This window comes from Parasteatoda tepidariorum, chromosome 5 (genome assembly GCF_982258835.1).
Source record: "Parasteatoda tepidariorum strain Cologne lab strain chromosome 5, Ptep-v5.0, whole genome shotgun sequence".
Taxonomy (NCBI): Eukaryota; Metazoa; Arthropoda; class Arachnida; order Araneae; family Theridiidae; genus Parasteatoda; species Parasteatoda tepidariorum.
Window position 1 is genome coordinate 89,034,385 of NC_141759.1, and position 20,862 is coordinate 89,055,246.

Consider the following 20,862-nt stretch of genomic DNA (forward strand, 5'->3'; position numbering starts at 1 on the left):
AAACAAATAGAATTCTAATAAAACTATAATAATGCATACTTGCCAACTTTTACGCATTTGGCGTAAAATTTTATTTCTATATTTGAAGTGGTAGTAAAATGTATGCTTTCTATATATTCCTTGCATTTATAAACTTAATTTATAATATTTTTAATTCATCACTATTTTTAAAAAAATTAAGCATATACATTAATATGTAATACTGTTCTAGTAATCCGCATAAGCTTGTTCATAATACAGTAAATGTTTCCACCTAAAATTGTAATTTACATTTCATTTTACTACCACTGGGGAATATCATTCTTGAAAGGATTAAAAGTTGACAGGTATGATAATGACTTAACATTCGCCAGCTAACTCAATCTAATATTTAATAAGTTTGCCTTAAATAATTTATTATTTGTGGTGAAGAATTTTTAATGATTAAAATATTAAGGCAATAATTTTGCTACCATTAGAAAAAAATTATTTCCTGAGATTGCAGAAACTCAGTAATAGCAACACCCCCTAGAAAGAAGGTGTTGGTAGTAGTCGGAGGGTATGTCTATTGGCTGTGCAGGTATGAGTAGTGCTTAAAAACGCTGTTTTTGCTTAGTTTTTAAGTTCGTCATTGAAATAAATTATTCTTAACCAAAGGTGAATGAATATTCATTTTTGTTTTATATATTTTGCAGATAACTGAACATTTTCAGAGATAACACTGGGTTTTTTTTAGTTTTGCAAATTAGCCCGATCACTTACACCGGTCATATGTGCAGTGGCGAGAACAAAATAATGGAAGCACTTTTATACCACCTCTATGTTACTTTTAGTAACAAATGTTTTGGAAAATTTTGCATCGTAAAACTGTTCGAAGAAATTGGAAGATCATGCTTGAAGCGTTTAGAAATGGTGAACATTACGCCCATTCAAAAATTGCGATGCCAACTTGGTCTGCTTTGTAAAAAAATATTTCTTTAGGTAACGATATTTAAGTTATTTTCAGTTTAGTATTTTTCTTTTTAAGTCATTTTTCCATCACTACACATCAAGAATTCAAAGCATCAGATGAAATGTAACTTTATGCAGCTATCTCGTGGTATAGTACTCATAAAGAGTACGCGCAATTATCCATACTCTAAAAGTTTTACTTTTTAATTCACTCCAAATTGTTTAAACTTTTTGCGGTGCTCTTGGCATTCCTGCATTGACCTAAATGAGCGTATAAAATTAAAAGCTGATTTCTCTTTTTTTATATACCACTACAATTAAAAAAAGCCTATAAACATTACAATCTAGCAACTTAGGAAATCTCATTTCAAAAACATCACTAATAATACATTTCTCTAATAAAACATACTTTTCCCCCCCTTCTTTTTTTAAAGGATTTGGATTTTTGACCCCCCAAAATAAAGTGTAGCCACAATAGTTTGATCAGAAGAGCGATCCAAAATCTGGACCCCTTAATACAGATGTTTGGTTTGCATATTTCGCCCTAGAACTTCCTGAGTGAATGGAAGAAATTTTGCGCACTATTATATAATTCGTTTATCTAAAAATAATTCCTTATGAAAAATAACATTTAGTAAATATTAATTTTTATCATATTATTCAATAATAATCGAAAATATTTCCAATAATTCTATAAACTGTAGCTTTTACTAGTCTCGACTGCATTTAGCTAAAAGCTCAGTGGTAGGCGAATCTCCTGTTTATAATATGTACCACTACCAGTTACTTTAAAATGGTAGCTTAGATACAATTACGAAGTTTTATTTCCGATAAATTTAATATCACATGGATAAATGAAAATTATAATACATTTAGTTATAAAAAAATAGTGGTAGAATAAATTTTTGACATTATTTGCTTTATTTTAATTACTATTACATACCTGCCAACTCTTCCGGAAGATTTTATTTTCATATTTAAAGTGGTAGCAATACTCATGTTACTCCAATTAACTTTTTGAATTATAATGATAATTACATATGAGTTTGACCACCACTACATATAAATAATTACAATAAATATATAAAAGCATAATAATCAATTCGAATTTCAACATGATCAAAATATAAATATATTTTTGAGTCAAATTGTTTTTCGTTTATTGTATTACAACCACTCTGAAAATCCATTCTCGGAAGGAGTGAAAGTTGGCAGATATGCTATTATCTTGTCTTGAAATTTGATCTGGGCAAATGGGCCGGGCAGCGTCCCCTATCCCATCCATGATGTTTCTTTTATGTTAGTGGTAGAAATTTAAGGTTGGGATTCAAACACTTTGCTTGAGTGAATATTAATTATGGAAATTATAATAAGCAGGCTTGCTCTAAACCAGTGATTCCCAAAGTGGTCTATATCGACCCCCAGGGGTCGACGACAAACTGTAAGGGGTCCATGTCAAATGAAAAAATGTCTATTCTAAAAATGTCAATTTCTAAATAATTCGTAAACTTGTATAATTCACCATTTTAAAGTACTTATGTCATGCTGTTCCTTTTTTTAAAAGTAGTCAAATATTTGTAAAATTTACTTTGTAGTTACTTACCGCTCTTATAATTATTTTGACGTGTCCGGAGCAATTGGCATCTCTGAAATTACAGTCAAATCTGGGTACAGATTTCGACCTACGGAAAAGAAATTGCGGGCTTTTCAATATATTTATACTACTTTTTTATTTTTATAAAGTGGTAGAAATTTTAAAACGAAACTTGCGAAATTAGATATTTCAACCGATACTTTGAGAGATTCACTGGGAAATACCTAAAACTTGAACTAAATTTGGAATAAATGGTATTTTGTATAGCTTCTGAATTAAACTAGATAATTGTTGCATTTTTACAAGTACTTGTTCTTACCTAACTCTCTTGTGGGGATTTAGAAACTAAAATAAGTTCTGCTCGGAAAGCTACCGATTTCTTCAGAATGTTAGTTTATTTTTTGTCTCAATGAATTCATTAGAAAGTATAGGTTTACATAATACATACTTAAAACAAAATATACCTAAGAAAAAAAAATATATATATATATTTGACCTTATCGCATCATAAACTGAAATGTATTATCGCCTTTTTCCTACCACTCCTCCCTATGTAGAAGAGAAGTGGAAACACTTAGTATTCCTTCGAGGAAATTTTTAAGAAAAATTCGGTTTCGATCCAGATTTTAATTCATCGGCGAGAAAATATCTAAGATCCGTTCAAAAAACCTGCTTACAAGAAATAAATAAAAAACTTGAAACATTTTAATTTGTAGATTTACAAAAAAATATAGATTTGCTATTTTTTTAGGGTTAAATATTTAAATTACTGAAAAAATGCAGCATTTAAATTGATTTTTTTAAAAAATAGACAAATTTCATGAAAGGTACGCATAGCTGCCAACTTCTAGTATCGTTGGGAAAGATTTAAGAGCTAATAATATTAATAAAGTAAAAACATCTTTCCGAAACTTAAGCTATTTCTCCAACACATAAATACAGCAAATTAATTAGATCTTCGATATTTCTGTTTAAATTATTGATTTGATATGAAGAGTAGAAAAATAAAGTGTTTAAAACGAAGCTTTATTCAATAAAACACAGGAAAAATCAACCACTAAACAAGGCTGTACTCTTGAATCTAACAAATATGCACATGTGGGTGTAGTACGTCCTGGTACGACATTCTAGGACTTTTAGCAAGGCAAAATTTGTTTCGGCCTTGCCTCAGTATCTTAATTTTTTTTTATTAAAAACTCTTTACAGTACAACAAGTATTTTAGACGATATTAATTTTATGCCAGAAACAAAAAATTGGCTTCGGAACTTTAATAATCATATTAAACTTAATCACATAATTTTTATTTATTTATTTATTTTATTAAAAAATCTTTTCAGTACAACCTTATTGATCTAACAAACAATACTAATGTGCGAGTTCAAATGCAATTGTGCTAAATTAAAGCAATAAGATACTAAATTAAGACAATAAGTTAGCTATGAAATTAACTATCAGTAAGATCCTCCTATTTCTATTTTAGTTCCTTTATAACTAATAACAAGTTCAAAATATCTATATATAAGTTCAAAATCTGGAGAAAACATGAAAAAATTACGGAACAATGAAAAAAGGAAAAAGAAAAATAATACTAAAAATAATTTTAAAAAATAAAAAAACGTGGAAAACATTTTATTTTCTGTTTTTACGTGATTATGATACAGATAAATACAAAAAAGACAATACGAAAAAAAAAGGAATATATATATATATATATATATATATATAGATAGATAGATATATAATAGATAGATACAAAAAAACACGATGAAAATTAAGAAAAATAATAAGTTTTATTTACTGTGCATAAGCTGCAAGCAAATAGAGCTCATAAAATAAATTCAAAATGTAGGGAAAACATGGAAAAATTACAGAACAATGAAAAAGGGGAAAAAGAAAAGTAGTAATAAAAAATTGTTTTTTATAGGATTTGAGTTTTTGATACCCAAAATAAAATGTATCCGCAATAGTTTGATCTGAAGAGTAACCCAACATATGAACCCTTTAATACAAATTTTAAGTTAGCATATTTCGCTCTATAACTTCTTAAGCGAATCGAAGAAACTTTGCGCACTATTATAAAATTCGTTTATCTAAAAATAATTCCATACTAAAATTAAGATTTAGTAAATATTAATTATTTTTTTATTATACGTATTACTTAATAATAATCGAAAGAATTTCCAATCATTGTTAAAGTCTTAGCTTTTAATAGTGTACCACTCTATACATCTTCTGTTTAACTTACCACTACCAAATGCTTGAAAATGGTAGCATAGTTGACAAAAGGAGAAAAGAATTTTAGCCTATTGTAACTAGGCCAATTTGAATGAAAATAATAATAATTTTAGTTAAAAGAGAATAGTGGTAAACAGTTTGGCATTATTTATTTTATTTTCATTACCATTCTCAGAACTGGCAACAGCTACGCTTTTTGCTAAAATATCTCACAGAGCGATAGAGACAGTTGAAAACTAAATCTTTCAGAAAAATCTTATAACGAGAGAGCTGAAACAAAGCGGATTATATGTAAACATTTGAATTATTTACTTGTGGTGGTTAGAAAAATAACTTTAAATAAAGTTTACAAAACAAAGAATAAGTTACGTAATAAACTTAGCGACTAGAAAAAAAATGTCCCCAAAAAACATATAAATGTCCCTGTGTCAGACAGCTGTTTACCAAGATTCTTAGTCGTGAGCAACACCTGAAAATACCTTTAAATCTTCCAGGGGTGGAGCTCTAAACAATGTTCCACTTATTTTTGACAATGGCATGAACCACTAAAATTTTAATAGCCTTTATTTCGTAAACAACACGGTTTTTAATCAACCACTTTTTATTTTGAAAAATGTTAAGATAAAGCAAATCGCTACATTGCGAATGTGCTTGCCATACCTAATTTTATTTTTATGATTTTTGCTCATAGTCAGATCACCCTTAAATACTCACTAGCTATGGATGCTCCTGAGGAAATGGAAATGGCTATTAACCGGTTAACGCCCAACGTCATATATTTAGGACAGTTCCTTTTTTCAAAGACATTCATTGTGATGGGAAAGTTTTTTAGTATTTTCATTTATCTGGGTGAATTAAAGGATTCTCAGATACCACAATGATTTAGTTATTTCTGATTAGATCTAGGGAACAAGTACTTTTTGATCTATCAAATACTTTTTGAATGCCTTAACAGTAGAAAAACCAATTAATATCGATAATATATTATACCACTTTTTACATAAAACCACTTTTTGTATCATTTCAATTTATCAATTCGGGACAAAACGGGTTAAGATGCTCCTCGACTCGGGAGTATACCATCTCAACACTAAAACTATTTATTTAAGATATATTCCCTGAGAACCAACAGCCCCCACATAGTTCACCAACAGCTACCTCAAATTTACTACTTTTAACTTATGGATACTTCAGAGGAGAGGAAATGACTATTAAGATGATCCTCGACTCGGTAGTATACCATCCCAACAGTAAAACTATTTATTTAAGATATATTCCTTGAGTATCAACAGCCCCTAGACAGTTCACCAACAGCTACCTCAAATTTACTACTCTTAACTTATGGATACTTCAGAGGAGAGGAAATGACTATTAAGATGATCCTCGACTCGGTAGTATACCATCCCAACAGTAAAACTATTTATTTAAGATATATTCCTTGAGTATCAACCCCTAGACAGTTCACCAACAGCTACCTCAAATTTACTACTCTTAACTTATGGATACTTCAGAGGAGAGGAAATGACTATTAAGATGATCCTCGACTCGGAAGTATACCATCCCAACAGTAAAACTATTTATTTAAGATATATTCCTTGAGTATCAACAGCCCCTAGACAGTTCACCAACAGCTACCTCAAATTTACTACTCTTAACTTATGGATACTTCAGAGGAGAGGAAATGACTATTAAGATGATCCTCGACTCGGTAGTATACCATCCCGACAGTAAAACTATTTATTTAAGATATATTCCTTGAGTATCAACAGCCCCTAGACAGTTCACCAACAGCTACCTCAAATTTACTACTCTTGACTTATGGATACTTCAGAGGAGAGGAAATGACTATTAAGATGATCCTCGACTCGGTAGTATACCATCCCAACAGTAAAACTATTTATTTAAGATATATTCCTTGAGTATCAACAGCCCCTAGACAGTTCACCAACAGCTACCTCAAATTTACTACTCTTAACTTATGGATACTTCAGAGGAGAGGAAATGACTATTAAGATGATCCTCGACTCGGTAGTATACCATCCCAACAGTAAAACTATTTATTTAAGATATATTCCTTGAGTATCAACAGCCCCTAGACAGTTCACCAACAGCTACCTCAAATTTACTACTCTTAACGTATGGATACTTCTGAGGATAGGAAATGACTATTAAGATGATCCTCGACTCGGAAGTATACCATCCCGACAGTAAAACTATTTATTTAAGATATATTCCTTGAGTATCAACAGCCCCTAGACAGTTCACCAACAGCTACCTCAAATTTACTACTCTTAACTTATGGATACTTCAGAGGAGAGGAAATGACTATTAAGATGATCCTCGACTCGGTAGTATACCATCCCGACAGTAAAACTATTTATTTAAGATATATTCCTTGAGTATCAACAGCCCCTAGACAGTTCACCAACAGCTACCTCAAATTTACTACTCTTAACTTATGGATACTTCAGAGGAGAGGAAATGACTATTAAGATGATCCTCGACTCGGAAGTATACCATCCCAACAGTAAAACTATTTATTTAAGATATATTCCTTGAGTATCAACAGCCCCTAGACAGTTCACCAACAGCTACCTCAAATTTACTACTCTTAACTTATGGATACTTCAGAGGAGAGGAAATGACTATTAAGATGATCCTCGACTCGGTAGTATACCATCCCGACAGTAAAACTATTTATTTAAGATATATTCCTTGAGTATCAACAGCCCCTAGACAGTTCACCAACAGCTACCTCAAATTTACTACTCTTGACTTATGGATACTTCAGAGGAGAGGAAATGACTATTAAGATGATCCTCGACTCGGTAGTATACCATCCCAACAGTAAAACTATTTATTTAAGATATATTCCTTGAGTATCAACAGCCCCTAGACAGTTCACCAACAGCTACCTCAAATTTACTACTCTTAACTTATGGATACTTCAGAGGAGAGGAAATGACTATTAAGATGATCCTCGACTCGGTAGTATACCATCCCAACAGTAAAACTATTTATTTAAGATATATTCCTTGAGTATCAACAGCCCCTAGACAGTTCACCAACAGCTACCTCAAATTTACTACTCTTAACTTATGGATACTTCTGAGGATAGGAAATGACTATTAAGATGATCCTCGACTCGGAAGTATACCATCCCGACAGTAAAACTATTTATTTAAGATATATTCCTTGAGTATCAACAGCCCCTAGACAGTTCACCAACAGCTACCTCAAATTTACTACTCTTAACTTATGGATACTTCAGAGGAGAGGAAATGACTATTAAGATGATCCTCGACTCGGTAGTATACCATCCCGACAGTAAAACTATTTATTTAAGATATATTCCTTGAGTATCAACAGCCCCTAGACAGTTCACCAACAGCTACCTCAAATTTACTACTCTTAACTTATGGATACTTCAGAGGAGAGGAAATGACTATTAAGATGATCCTCGACTCGGTAGTATACCATCCCAACAGTAAAACTATTTATTTAAGATATATTCCTTGAGTATCAACAGCCCCTAGACAGTTCACCAACAGCTACCTCAAATTTACTACTCTTAACTTATGGATACTTCTGAGGATAGGAAATGACTATTAAGATGATCCTCGACTCGGAAGTATACCATCCCGTCAGTAAAACTATTTATTTAAGATATATTCCTTGAGTATCAACAGCCCCTAGACAGTTCACCAACAGCTACCTCAAATTTACTACTCTTAACTTATGGATACTTCTGAGGATAGGAAATGACTATTAAGATGATCCTCGACTCGGAAGTATACCATCCCGACAGTAAAACTATTTATTTAAGATATATTCCTTGAGTATCAACAGCCCCTAGACAGTTCACCAACAGCTACCTCAAATTTACTACTCTTAACTTATGGATACTTCTGAGGATAGGAAATGACTATTAAGATGATCCTCGACTCGGAAGTATACCATCCCGACAGTAAAACTATTTATTTAAGATATATTCCTTGAGTATCAACAGCCCCTAGACAGTTCACCAACAGCTACCTCAAATTTACTACTCTTAACTTATGGATACTTCAGAGGAGAGGAAATGACTATTAAGATGATCCTCGACTCGGAAGTATACCATCCCGACAGTAAAACTATTTATTTAAGATATATTCCTTGAGTACCAACGGCCCCCAGATAGTTCACCAACAGCCACCTCAAATTTACTACTCTTAACTTATGGATACTTCAGAGGAGAGGAAATGACTATTAAGATGATCCTCGACTCGGTAGTATACCATCCCAACAGTAAAACTATTTATTTAAGTTATATTCCTTGAGTATCAACAGCCCCTAGACAGTTCACCAACAGCTGCCTCAAATTTACTACTCTTAACTTATGGATACTTCTGAGGAGAGGAAATGACTATAAAGATGCTCCTCGACTCGGGAGTATACCATCCCAATAGTAAAACTATTTATTTAAGATATATTCCTTGAGTACCAACAGCCCCCCGATAGTTCACCAACAGCTACCTCAAATTCACTACTCTTAACTTATGGATACTTCTGAGGATAGGAAATGACTATTAAGATGATCCTCGACTCGGAAGTATACCATCCCGACAGTAAAACTATTTATTTAAGATATATTCCTTGAGTACCAACGGCCCCCAGATAGTTCACCAACAGCCACCTCAAATTTACTACTCTTAACTTATGGATACTTCTGAGGAGAGGAAATGACTATAAAGATGCTCCTCGACTCGGAAGTATACCATCCCAACAGTAAAACTATTTATTTAAGATATATTCCTTGAGTACCAACAGCCCCCAGATAGTTCACCAACAGCTGCCTCAAATTTACTACTCTTAACTTATGGATACTTCAGAGGAGAGGAAATGACTATAAAGATGCTCCTCGACTCGGGAGTATACCATCCCAATAGTAAAACTATTTATTTAAGATATATTCCTTGAGTACCAACAGCCCCCCGATAGTTCACCAACAGCTACCTCAAATTCACTACTCTTAACTTATGGATACTTCTGAGGATAGGAAATGACTATTAAGATGATCCTCGACTTGGAAGTATACCATCCCGGCAGTAAAACTATTTATTTAAGATATATTCCTTGAGTACCAACGGCCCCCAGATAGTTCACCAACAGCCACCTCAAATTTACTACTCTTAACTTATGGATACTTCTGAGGAGAGGAAATGGGAATAAAGATGCTCCTCGACTCGGGAGTATACCTTCCCAACAGTAAAACTATTTATTTAAGATATATTCCTTGAGTACCAACAGCCCCCAGATAGTTCACCAACAGCTGCCTCAAATTTACTACTCTTAACTTATGGATACTTCTGAGGAGAGGAAATGACTATAAAGATGCTCCTCGACTCGGGAGTATACCATCCCAATAGTAAAACTATTTATTTAAGATATATTCCTTGAGTACCAACAGCCCCCAGATAGTTCACCAACAGCTGCCTCAAATTTACTACTCTTAACTTATGGATACTTCAGAGGAGAGGAAATGACTATAAAGATGCTCCTCGACTCGGGAGTATACCATCCCAATAGTAAAACTATTTATTTAAGATATATTCCTTGAGTACCAACAGCCCCCTGATAGTTCACCAACAGCTACCTCAAATTCACTACTCTTAACTTATGGATACTTCTGAGGAGAGGAAATGACTATAAAGATGCTCCTCGACTTGGAAGTATACCATCCCGACAGTAAAACTATTTATTTAAGATATATTCCTTGAGTACCAACGGCCCCCAGATAGTTCACCAACAGCTACCTCAAATTCACTACTCTTAACTTATGGATACTTCTGAGGAGAGGAAATGACTATTAAGATGATCCTCGACTTGGAAGTATACCATCCCGACAGTAAAACTATTTATTTAAGATATATTCCTTGAGTAACAACGGCCCCCAGATAGTTCACCAACAGCCACCTCAAATTTACTACTCTTAACTTATGGATACTTCTGAGGAGAGGAAATGGCAATAAAGATGCTCCTCGACTCGGGAGTATACCTTCCCAACAGTAAAACTATTTAAGATATATTCCTTGAGTACCAACAGCCCCCCGATAGTTCACCAACAGCTACCTCAAATTCACTACTCTTAACTTATGGATACTTCTGAGGAGAGGAAATGACTATTAAGATGATCCTCGACTTGGAAGTATACCATCCCGACAGTAAAACTATTTATTTAAGATATATTCCTTGAGTACCAACGGCCCCCAGATAGTTCACCAACAGCCACCTCAAATTTACTACTCTTAACTTATGGATACTTCTGAGGAGAGGAAATGACTATAAAGATGCTCCTCGACTCGGGAGTATACCTTCCCAACAGTAAAACTATTTATTTAAGATATATTCCTTGAGTACCAACAGCCCCCAGATAGTTCACCAGCAGCTGCCTCAAATTTACTACTCTTAACTTATGGATACTTCTGAGGAGAGGAAATGACTATAAAGATGCTCCCCGACTCGGGAGTATAACATCCCAACAGTAAAACTATTTATTTAAGATATATTCCTTGAGTACCAACAGCTACCTGAAATTTACTACTCTTAACTTATGGATACTTCTGAGGAGAGGAAATGACTATAAAGATATTCCTCGACTCTGGAGTATACCATCCCAACAGTAAAATTATTTATGAAAAGGAAAATCAAGAAAGAGATTAATCTGTTTTCAGATTTTTAAACAAGAGAAGAATCTATTTTTTTAATGTGAAATTTAGAGAACAAGCATTTTAATATAGTCCCCCTTAAAAATAGAGTTATTTTCTCTGTTTTTAATTCTAATTTAAAACTGCATTTTTTAAATTTGGTACTTGTCCATTTCGCCGATGAATAGTTGCCAATGTAAAGTTACCGATTACAAGTAAATTCATTTTTTTTTAAATTTAATTTTTTATGTGTTAGCCATTTTTTAAGTCTAAAAAATAAACATTATTTGGTCAGGTGAAATTGAAAAATGCCTTTAATTTGTTCAAGCATTTTAAACAAAACATCAAATAAAATGCTGCATAAATAATTAAAAAAAATACTTTATCGTAGAAGTGTGTTAATAAAACAAACTGACAGTTCGACATAAAATTTCAAGACCTATGCTTGCACTTATTTTTTGGTATGGAATGGACATGTAATTTTTCACTATCAAAAGAAAAGAAAAAAGAAGAAAAAAAAGTATTAGATATTTTGTTCTAAATTCTTGAATTTAAATCTGCTAATTGTAATTTTCCAACTTTTTGAATTGAATTATATTGACTTGATGTTATTTTAATCTAATTTTTTAACCCTTATTATAACAATAAAAATATTCGTTTTGTTGCTGATTGTTAAAAGAAAAATCTCAAAACTCAACTATTGTTTAAAATGCAACAATGCGTCTGTATTGTTTAAAGAGATTCATTAAATTAGTGATTATTGTCATTCCAAACTTTGTATTTGGGGAGCTATCTTGAATATTTTTTCAAAGAGATTAATTTTTAAGTCATGAAGTGGCTTAAGAGATTGAGGCGATATTTCGCCAACTTGAGCTCTTGCTCTGGATGCAAGAGTGATCATGCTGGGGATTTGGATGAGAGGAAAATTGCCAAATATTATCGGAAGCGTGCTGTAATTCTGGACACTGTTCATGCATGGGTTTTCCCATTTGTGTCCGTTCAGACGCAGACAGATGATATTTATTGGACAAACCTCTCAGAAAATGTTCAGACGCAGACTGATGATATAGATTGAACAAACCTCTCAGAAAATGTTTAGGATTACGGATTATGGTTTAAGGATTATGGATTAAGGACTATGGATTGAGGATAAAGGGTTAAGGTTCAAAGATTGAAAAGTTTCAAAAGTACGTACTAGTGAGTTCAATTAAAGTAATTGTTAGCATTACTGTGCGCTATTCCGGAAAATGTGCTGTAATTCTAGACACGGCTCATCCATGGGTTATCCCTCAGACCCAGACTGATGATATTGATTTGACAAACCTCTCAAAATATGTTTAGGATTATGGATTATGGATTAAAGATACTTAATGATTATGGATTGAGGATTATGGATGAAAGACTTAAGATTAAGGATTATGAATTATGGATAGAGGATAGAAGGTTAAGGACAAAGAATAACTGATTAAGATAAAGATTTAAGGTTAAGGAATTATGGATTAAGATTAAAGAATTAAGGATAAGGGATTGATATGAATGGATTACGAATCAGAGACGGCTTAGATTGAAAAACAAATTAAAAATTTCAAATTCCTACTAGTGTGTTCATTCAAATTTATTGTAAGTATTTGTTTTCTTTACTTAAGATATTTTTAATGCATCTGCATGTAATTAATTAATTAATTAATTAGTATACCTGAATATCATCACAAGGGCTACTATGAGTCTTTTTTCTTCATTTTTTTACATGCTTTTAAACAAAAATATAATAAGTAGATTTTTTACTCCCAAATTGAGCTGGAACCAATTAACAAAGTAAAGAGAAATTAAAAGCATATTTTTTTTTAAATTCCTCTTTATATTTCTACAAAATAACTCCTGCTCGGGACTTTTTTGGACCATTCACTAATTTTAATAGAAAATTAATACAAATCATTTGTTAGACTATTGTAAATCCCAAGCACAAGAATCTACTAATAAAGTGACACTGCAAATTAGCAAGATAACATTATTTTACATATTAAAGCATAAAAAAATATTTTGATTTCAAAAAATTAGAGCGACATTTATTTTTGCTTTTTATGAAATGAATTTTGAATGATAAGCATTTTATTTTAACACCTTAATCAGCAACAACAAGTACATTAAAGTATCCTCGTTTCATTAGCATGGGAAGATTTTTTTCTTGATGTTAGCTCACACTTAAATAAGAATATTATTTCTCTCGGGCTTGACTTTATGGGGTAAGTTTACGAGAAATTTTAAATTCGCCATCAAATCGAAAAGGGGAAAACAATATCACATGTCGGTAACAGTTTACTAAAGGTAATATTTTCCTAATTTTTATCACATGAGTGGAATCAGTAACAGTGGGAAATTTGGAGGTAAGCAGTACACTTCATGTACTTTACATTCTACACAGTACTACACTGTATATTGCATCCTGTATACTAAAGTGCTTATTTTTATATTGTCAATTTACCATTTTTACGAATTCTAATTTCATTTGTCTTTAGGTTGAAGGTTGGACCAGTGTAGGATTTTTCTAATAATCCTTTTTCAACTCCTCTCTGTTTTCTTTAGCAGTCTAACAGGTTTTAAAATTTCGCATATTGGCCTTTCTCTGAAGTGATTAGACAGATTTTGCAGTGTCTTTTTTCTTCTAACGAAAATATTCACCTGCAACCTCAAATGTGTATACTTTATCCTAATTTATATATATTGTATAGCATATGCATATATACATTCTATAACAAAAAAATCGACGCACCAAGAAGCAATAATCCGATTGCTTTGAAATTTCGTATGCATGAATGTTTTGAACAGATATTCCAGGAATGATGCCGACTAGGGACGTATAGTCTTTAGCGACGAATCCCGCTTCCAACTGTGTCCTGACGATCATCGAAGACGTGTTTGGAGACGCACAGGGCAGAGGGGGGATCCTGCCTTCACCGGCCCTCAACAAGGCATTATGGTCTGGGGTGCCATTTCCTTTGACAGCCGGGCCCCTTTGGTAGTCATTAGAGGTACACTTACTGCACAGCTGTACGTCGACGACATCCTAAGACCTGATTTGCTACCGTTCCCTTTGCAGCGCCCTGGGCTGGTTTTTCAGCAGGACAATGCCAGACCACATACGGCACGTGTTGCTATGAACTGTCTGCAAGCTTGTCAAACTCTTCCTTGGCCTGCCAGATCACCAGATCTCTCTCCCATCGAGCACGTCTGGGATATGAAGGGAAGGCGATTGCATCTGGCACGGAATGTTGATGACCTCGTTCGACAATTGGATCGAATTTGGCAGGAAATACCGCAAGATACCATCCGGGAGCTTTACCGGTCTATGCCACGCCGTGTGGCAGCTTGTATCCAGGCTAGAGGCGAGTCAACAGCTTATTGAACTTGTTACTGTAACTCTGCAATAAATTGTTCAATTGTTCTAAAATTTTAATCATTTACTATTCTGTGCATTGTCTTCCTATCCACCAATTATTGTTTCAATCGGACAACTCCTTCTTGGTGCGTCGATTTTTTTTTTGTTATAGAGTGTATATATGTATAGCATATGCAGGGTGCGTAGCCAGATTTTTTCAACGAAACATAAGCACCTTTTAAGTACTCAAAAAATTTTTTAAATCAACTTTCAGAACAAAATCATAAAATTAGGATCTGTGCAGTAATAAAAATTATTTTTTTCCATTGCTTAAAGTTCTTAACATATGAACATAAAATCAATAAAATTCAAAAACATTTTCACAAACTTCGCATAATCATGATAAAATAACTAGTTTCTGATAAATGTTGCAAAGAAAATTGTGAAAATTTTTTGTAATTTAGAACGACAATCGACACGGCAAAGAAAAAATCTCTTTTTAAAAGATAGAAAATTGAGCACTTTTTACAAACCCCGTAAGAGAAGCACCTTTAAGGGCTTTTAAAAAACGTTAATCAAAAATAAGCACCATTTAAAAACGCTACGCAATATGTAAAGAGCAATCATTATAAAACACAATATAGATTAATTATTTTTAGCTAAAAAAAGGTTGAGATTCATATCATTAGAATTTTTAGATATTTTCTAATATGCAAATAAATTTTAAAAAAATATACAGTGTACAAAATTTTAAAAAAAGGAACATCCTGAATAACTTTAGATATAATCATCGAATTTTCACGGACTGTTACTCAATCTCAATGGTTCAAGAGCCTCACCTTAAATATGCTTATTAATTAGCTCAGGCGATATTTGAATTTACAAATTTAGACAAAAAAACATATTTTCTCTGAATAAACATACTTCTGATCTTCAAAATATGAGAGGCAAAAGTACTTTTTTCATTGAATTATCTTTGGATAAATTAATTTTACACTTGTGAGCAAAAAATTTTGGTTTTTCTAAAACAAATCTTGAGATACGGCGAATCACGCAAAAAATTAAATGACAATAAGGGGTTCAAACTTCTAACCACTTTCCTAACTAAATTATTGGGACCATATTTTCCAGATTGCAGCTACTCTAAACATTTTGAGGGTAAAAAAATCCTAATCCATAAAAATAGTATGTTTATTCAGAGAAAGTACATCTGATTTAGTAACTTAAAATATCATCTGTACTAATTAATTAGCTTATTCAAGGTATCTGCTACATTTTAGATTTTCAAATTCATGACTTTTTATGATTTTCCATGACTAAATCCATGAATTTTTCATGACTTAACTAAGTTACTATTTTCTCTGACATAAACGAAACAATAAATTTAGAAAAGCATTATATTAACATTAATTGAAATGATAGGTATAACCAAAACTGTTATACTCTGCATCTTCATTTTTATAGATTTCAAATTTAAAAAAACAGAGTAAAGAAAGAGTTGAAACGATAAAATAGCTGAAAAAAAATACAAAAGCAAATATCCCCCCCCCCTTTTTTTTCTGCAGAATTATATTCTAAAGATACTTTTCTTGTTCATCAAAAAGGAAAGAAATATTCCTGATTTTTCTGTTCTCACTTCGGAATAAAAAAAATTCACCAACGACTGGTTTTCTTCAACTAGAATTTTAAATTGATAAAATTAAAAATAAAAAAAAAACAATAAAAATTCTTAAATCACAGACGTTTAAAAGATAATTCGCTCTAGAAATGATGTTTTTTCTTTAATTTTTAAAGAACATGATAAAATCATTTTATATTCTAATAAAATATGAGGGAGTGGTGATTTTGTTAGGAATACTGATATTTGGAACAAGATGAAATTGGGGGGGGGGATTCCATTTTAAAAAATAGATTTTTCGGAGTGATCCATGATGAAAATTCATGACTTTCCATGATTTTTTTTTTAAAAAATAGTAAAAATCATGACATTTCATGACAAATTTTGTTTAATACTGAAATTCATGACTTTCCAGGTGAGCGGATACCCTGCATATTTGACGCCACCCTCTAAAACCATTAAGATTAGCAAGAGGATGATTATTGATTATAATTAAGACGGGGATTAGTACAAGAAAATCTGATCATAAGACATTACGAATAAAAACAACAATAAATTTAAAACTTCAAATCTTTTATTCCACATGTCATATGTTACAAACAAATAAAATAAGACCTTTGGGATTCCTATTCACATATTATTTACAAACATCACTAGTAATAACATGTTATGTACTTTTTCTTGAAGTATGAATTTCAGGATGAGATTTTTTTATTACAAACATTAGTTAAGAAAATAAAAAATTTTAAAATAAGAAACCGAATAAAGCATTTTTCACACATAAAAGTTGAGAGCTTGACATCTGCAAGACAGAAAAGCATCAGGAATGCCTGCCAATTCAGCACTAAGTTCTTTGTAACTTAGATCCATACAAAAATATTTATGAACAAACACAGCTATGAATTATACATAAACTAGGGTATTTCGTAAAGTAAAATATCTCCTAAACTACAATTTAAATTTTTGCATAGCCTAATATAAATTACTAAACGAGCATTTATAAAGAAGCCATAATAAATATTTTATTTGAAATAAAATATTTATGTTCGAAAGCTAAAATAATTTTAATTAACGCAAGTACATTTAAAGAGGAAAAAAAATTAAGAAATTTAGCTGACGAAAAAGTAATATATTTTATCTGACAAGAACAACTACCTTAAAAAAAAATACATTCAGTAACACTGCACATTATATTTGCATTAAACATCAATGCAAGCACTTAACATTTAAATACATTGGTTCCTGCACCATTTATTTTGAGCAAATTAATTTTGCATTAACAATTTAATTTTCACTTTTAACAGTATGCAAGCCAGTCACGTGTCGACTATTTTTTTTCTTTAATCAAAAATAACTACAAATAAAAACTTATTGTATCTTTAAACAAAAACAAAACATAGATACCATGAAATCAAAGAGACTTATTGAGAAAAAAGGAAGTATTATAATTAAATAAAATGAGAAGTGAATTAGAATAAAAAAATATTAATTAAAATTATCAGTAATTATTAAATAATTACATCATTGTAAAATACGATATAAAAACAGAATATGAGCTGACAACCAGGCTAAACCTCAGTTCAAAAAACCTCAGCTAAATTAATTCGATTTGTATAAAAATAACTGATTTATTTATAGTTAAATAATTTTAGATTTAATATAAAATAGTAAAAAATAAATTTAAATAGCTTATTATTTCAGCTGCATTATACTTAGCATTAATAATATGACTATCGTCTTATTACTCACGAGCAAAGAATTGTAGCAATACAGAAAAAAAGTAATAATACAGCTACCTTAATTACTTATCATAGGGGCTAAAACACAAAGAACTTTAAAAAATGTTAAAGTTACAAAATGATTTAGATAATAATTTGTTATTATTATAGCATTAAACAGCAAAAGAATACTTTTTTGAGCAAAATTTAAAGAGAGATTTAGCTATGCATAGTTACATAAAGGCACAGTAACAACAGTACATCAAAATAATATTACAGTTCAGTGAAATGGTTTAAGATAGGGTATGTTTAAAAATTGTTCGATAAGCGTACTTGTATACTAAAAAGATGCAGACTCTACGTCTTTTTCATTTATTTTTCTAACCTGCCTTCAATGAAGTTGACAATATTTTTTAATTTAATATATATATTAACTAAGTGTTATTTTTAAAAGGGTATAAATGAAAAAATCAAAAATTTAAGTGGGAAAAAACAATAAAACTGAATATAATATAACAGTTAAAATATATTATAATAACTGAATACAGTTAAAATTTCAAGCCAAAGGTACTGTAATAAATAATGCTTTCTCGCAGAAAACCAGTTTCATCCCACGTTATTATCCCTATTTCATCTCTTGTTGTGGTATTTATTTTTTCATTTATTTTTCTAACTAGTATGCAAACTAAATAATGAAATTATAAGCAAAATTTTTAATTTAAAAAAAATATTAACTGAGATATTTAAAAAGGTATTAAAAAAGGTTTATAAAAAGCTATAAAGAAAAACTTAGAGCAAATGTAGAGGGAAAAAATAAAATTTAAATAATACAGGTAAGATTACAATCTAAAGGTACTGAAATAATTAACATAGTTTTTCCTCGACTGAGTGCTTGTGATGCTTGAATATATCTTTCCCGTCTATTATTTTTCCTGCAGGACAATATTTTTATACCTAATTTATCCCAGTTATGTCCCTTGTTGTATATTGAGAAAAATTTTTTATACAGTGGTAAAATCAAATGGTAAACATTCAGTTTGCTGTAACTCTTCTTTAACTACTATTTCAGTCCACACATACTTTCAATAACACATTTTAGCCAAGCTTTAAACATTTTTAGATACATAGATGACTAAACATTTCTAAAGATAGAATTTTTTCATTCAACATTTGCCATAATGGTTGACTAATAAAACATTCAGATAAAAGAAACCTCAAATTTAAGAGATGGGTTTATTTTTAACAGGAATTTCATAATAAGATCACTTTTTTATCAACTTTTTTTAATATTCGTAATCCTTTAACATTTGTTTGAAAATAGTAAACAAAAAAAACTACTAATTAATACTAAATTACATGATTCTTTAAAAAAAAAAAAGAAACCTCAAATTTAAGAAATGGATATATTCAACAGGAATTTCATTATATGATAACTTTTTTTTAATCAACATAATAGCTTTTTTTAAATATTCATAATCTTCTAACATTTGTTTGAAAATAAATAAAAATAACTAATTAATGCTAAATTATATTTTCTTTTTTTAAAAAAGGAAACCTCAAATTTAAGAGACAGTTATATTAAACAAGAATTTTAATATAAGATCACATTTTTTATCGACACAATAGCTTTCTTTAAAATCTGTTATCCTCTATCATTTGTTTGAAAATAGTAAATAAAAAAAAACTTATTAATACCAAATTAAATTTTCTTTTTTTTTAAAAAAAGAAACCTCAAATCTAAGAGATAGATATATTCAACAGGAATTTCATGATAAGATCACTTTTTTTATATCAACATAATAGATTTTTTAACAATATTCGTAATCCACTAACATTTTTTTGAAAATAGTTATTAAAAAACTAATTCATACTAAATTATATGATTTAAAAAAAAAAAAAGAAACGTCAAATTTAAGGGATAGTTATATTAAACAAGAATTTTATTATAAGATCACTTTTTTATCAACATAATAGCTTTTATGCATTTTTCTGTTTTAAATCTTCTAGCTACATGTGTTTGAAAGTAGTAAATAAAAAAAAAACTCCAATTAATACTAAAATACACGCTTTTCTTTTTCCTAATAAAATTATCACAATAGGGTAAAATCCATTTAAACACACAAATGGCAAAGCCAAATATTCAAAGCACCAATTAAGTCAATCTATTTCTTCAATTTTTTTTAGCAACACTCAATCATTCACACAACAAAAAAACACTTGACAGAATAGGATTTACAAAACATACTTCTTTTACTTAAAAACGCAAAAGTACATAGAAAAAGGAAAATTCTGTATAAAAGTTCATTTTCTGTACAATTTACAGCACTCATAAATATATATCAGTATTCAGCAAGTACATTTTAAGTTAAAAATGCAAGCTTGTTTTAAGCTGTGATCTCGAAGTACGAAGAAGCCCTAGTGGTTAATATTGACTCGAATAATAGTATTGTTGGCACACATCAGACTAAGGCATAATATGTTCATTCAAAGTTAAATTAGAAGAACTCTTTTTTAGGAGGTACAACTTTTTTGCCAGCCCAAAGACTGTTGGGTATTGTAAAGGCATCTATGGTTACAGTTAAATGCTTTGTTTGTATCTCACTAAAGCATTTCCCACCAGAATTGTATCTGAAAAAGAAAACAATATTTAAGGAATTTTCTACTAATCAGTCAGCAAGTACTCAAGCACTGTAAAGCAGTATCA

The 20,862-nt window shown here is 30.9% G+C and overlaps 1 protein-coding gene across 5 annotated transcripts in view; it reads right to left on the bottom strand.

Annotated features, from left to right (window-relative positions):
* Window positions 1-16,996: 16,996 nt before the first annotated feature.
* LOC107451439 (calmodulin-regulated spectrin-associated protein 2) overlaps window positions 16,997-20,862 on the bottom strand; it is a 138,130-nt gene continuing 134,264 nt past the window's right edge. For all 5 annotated transcript variants that reach the window (XM_071185331.2, XM_016067522.4, XM_016067523.4 and 2 more), the window contains one exon: window positions 16,997-20,786. In XM_071185331.2, coding sequence (XP_071041432.2) covers window positions 20,654-20,786 — 133 coding nt within the window. In that variant the 3' untranslated portion in view covers window positions 16,997-20,653. The remainder of the gene's footprint in view (window positions 20,787-20,862) is intronic.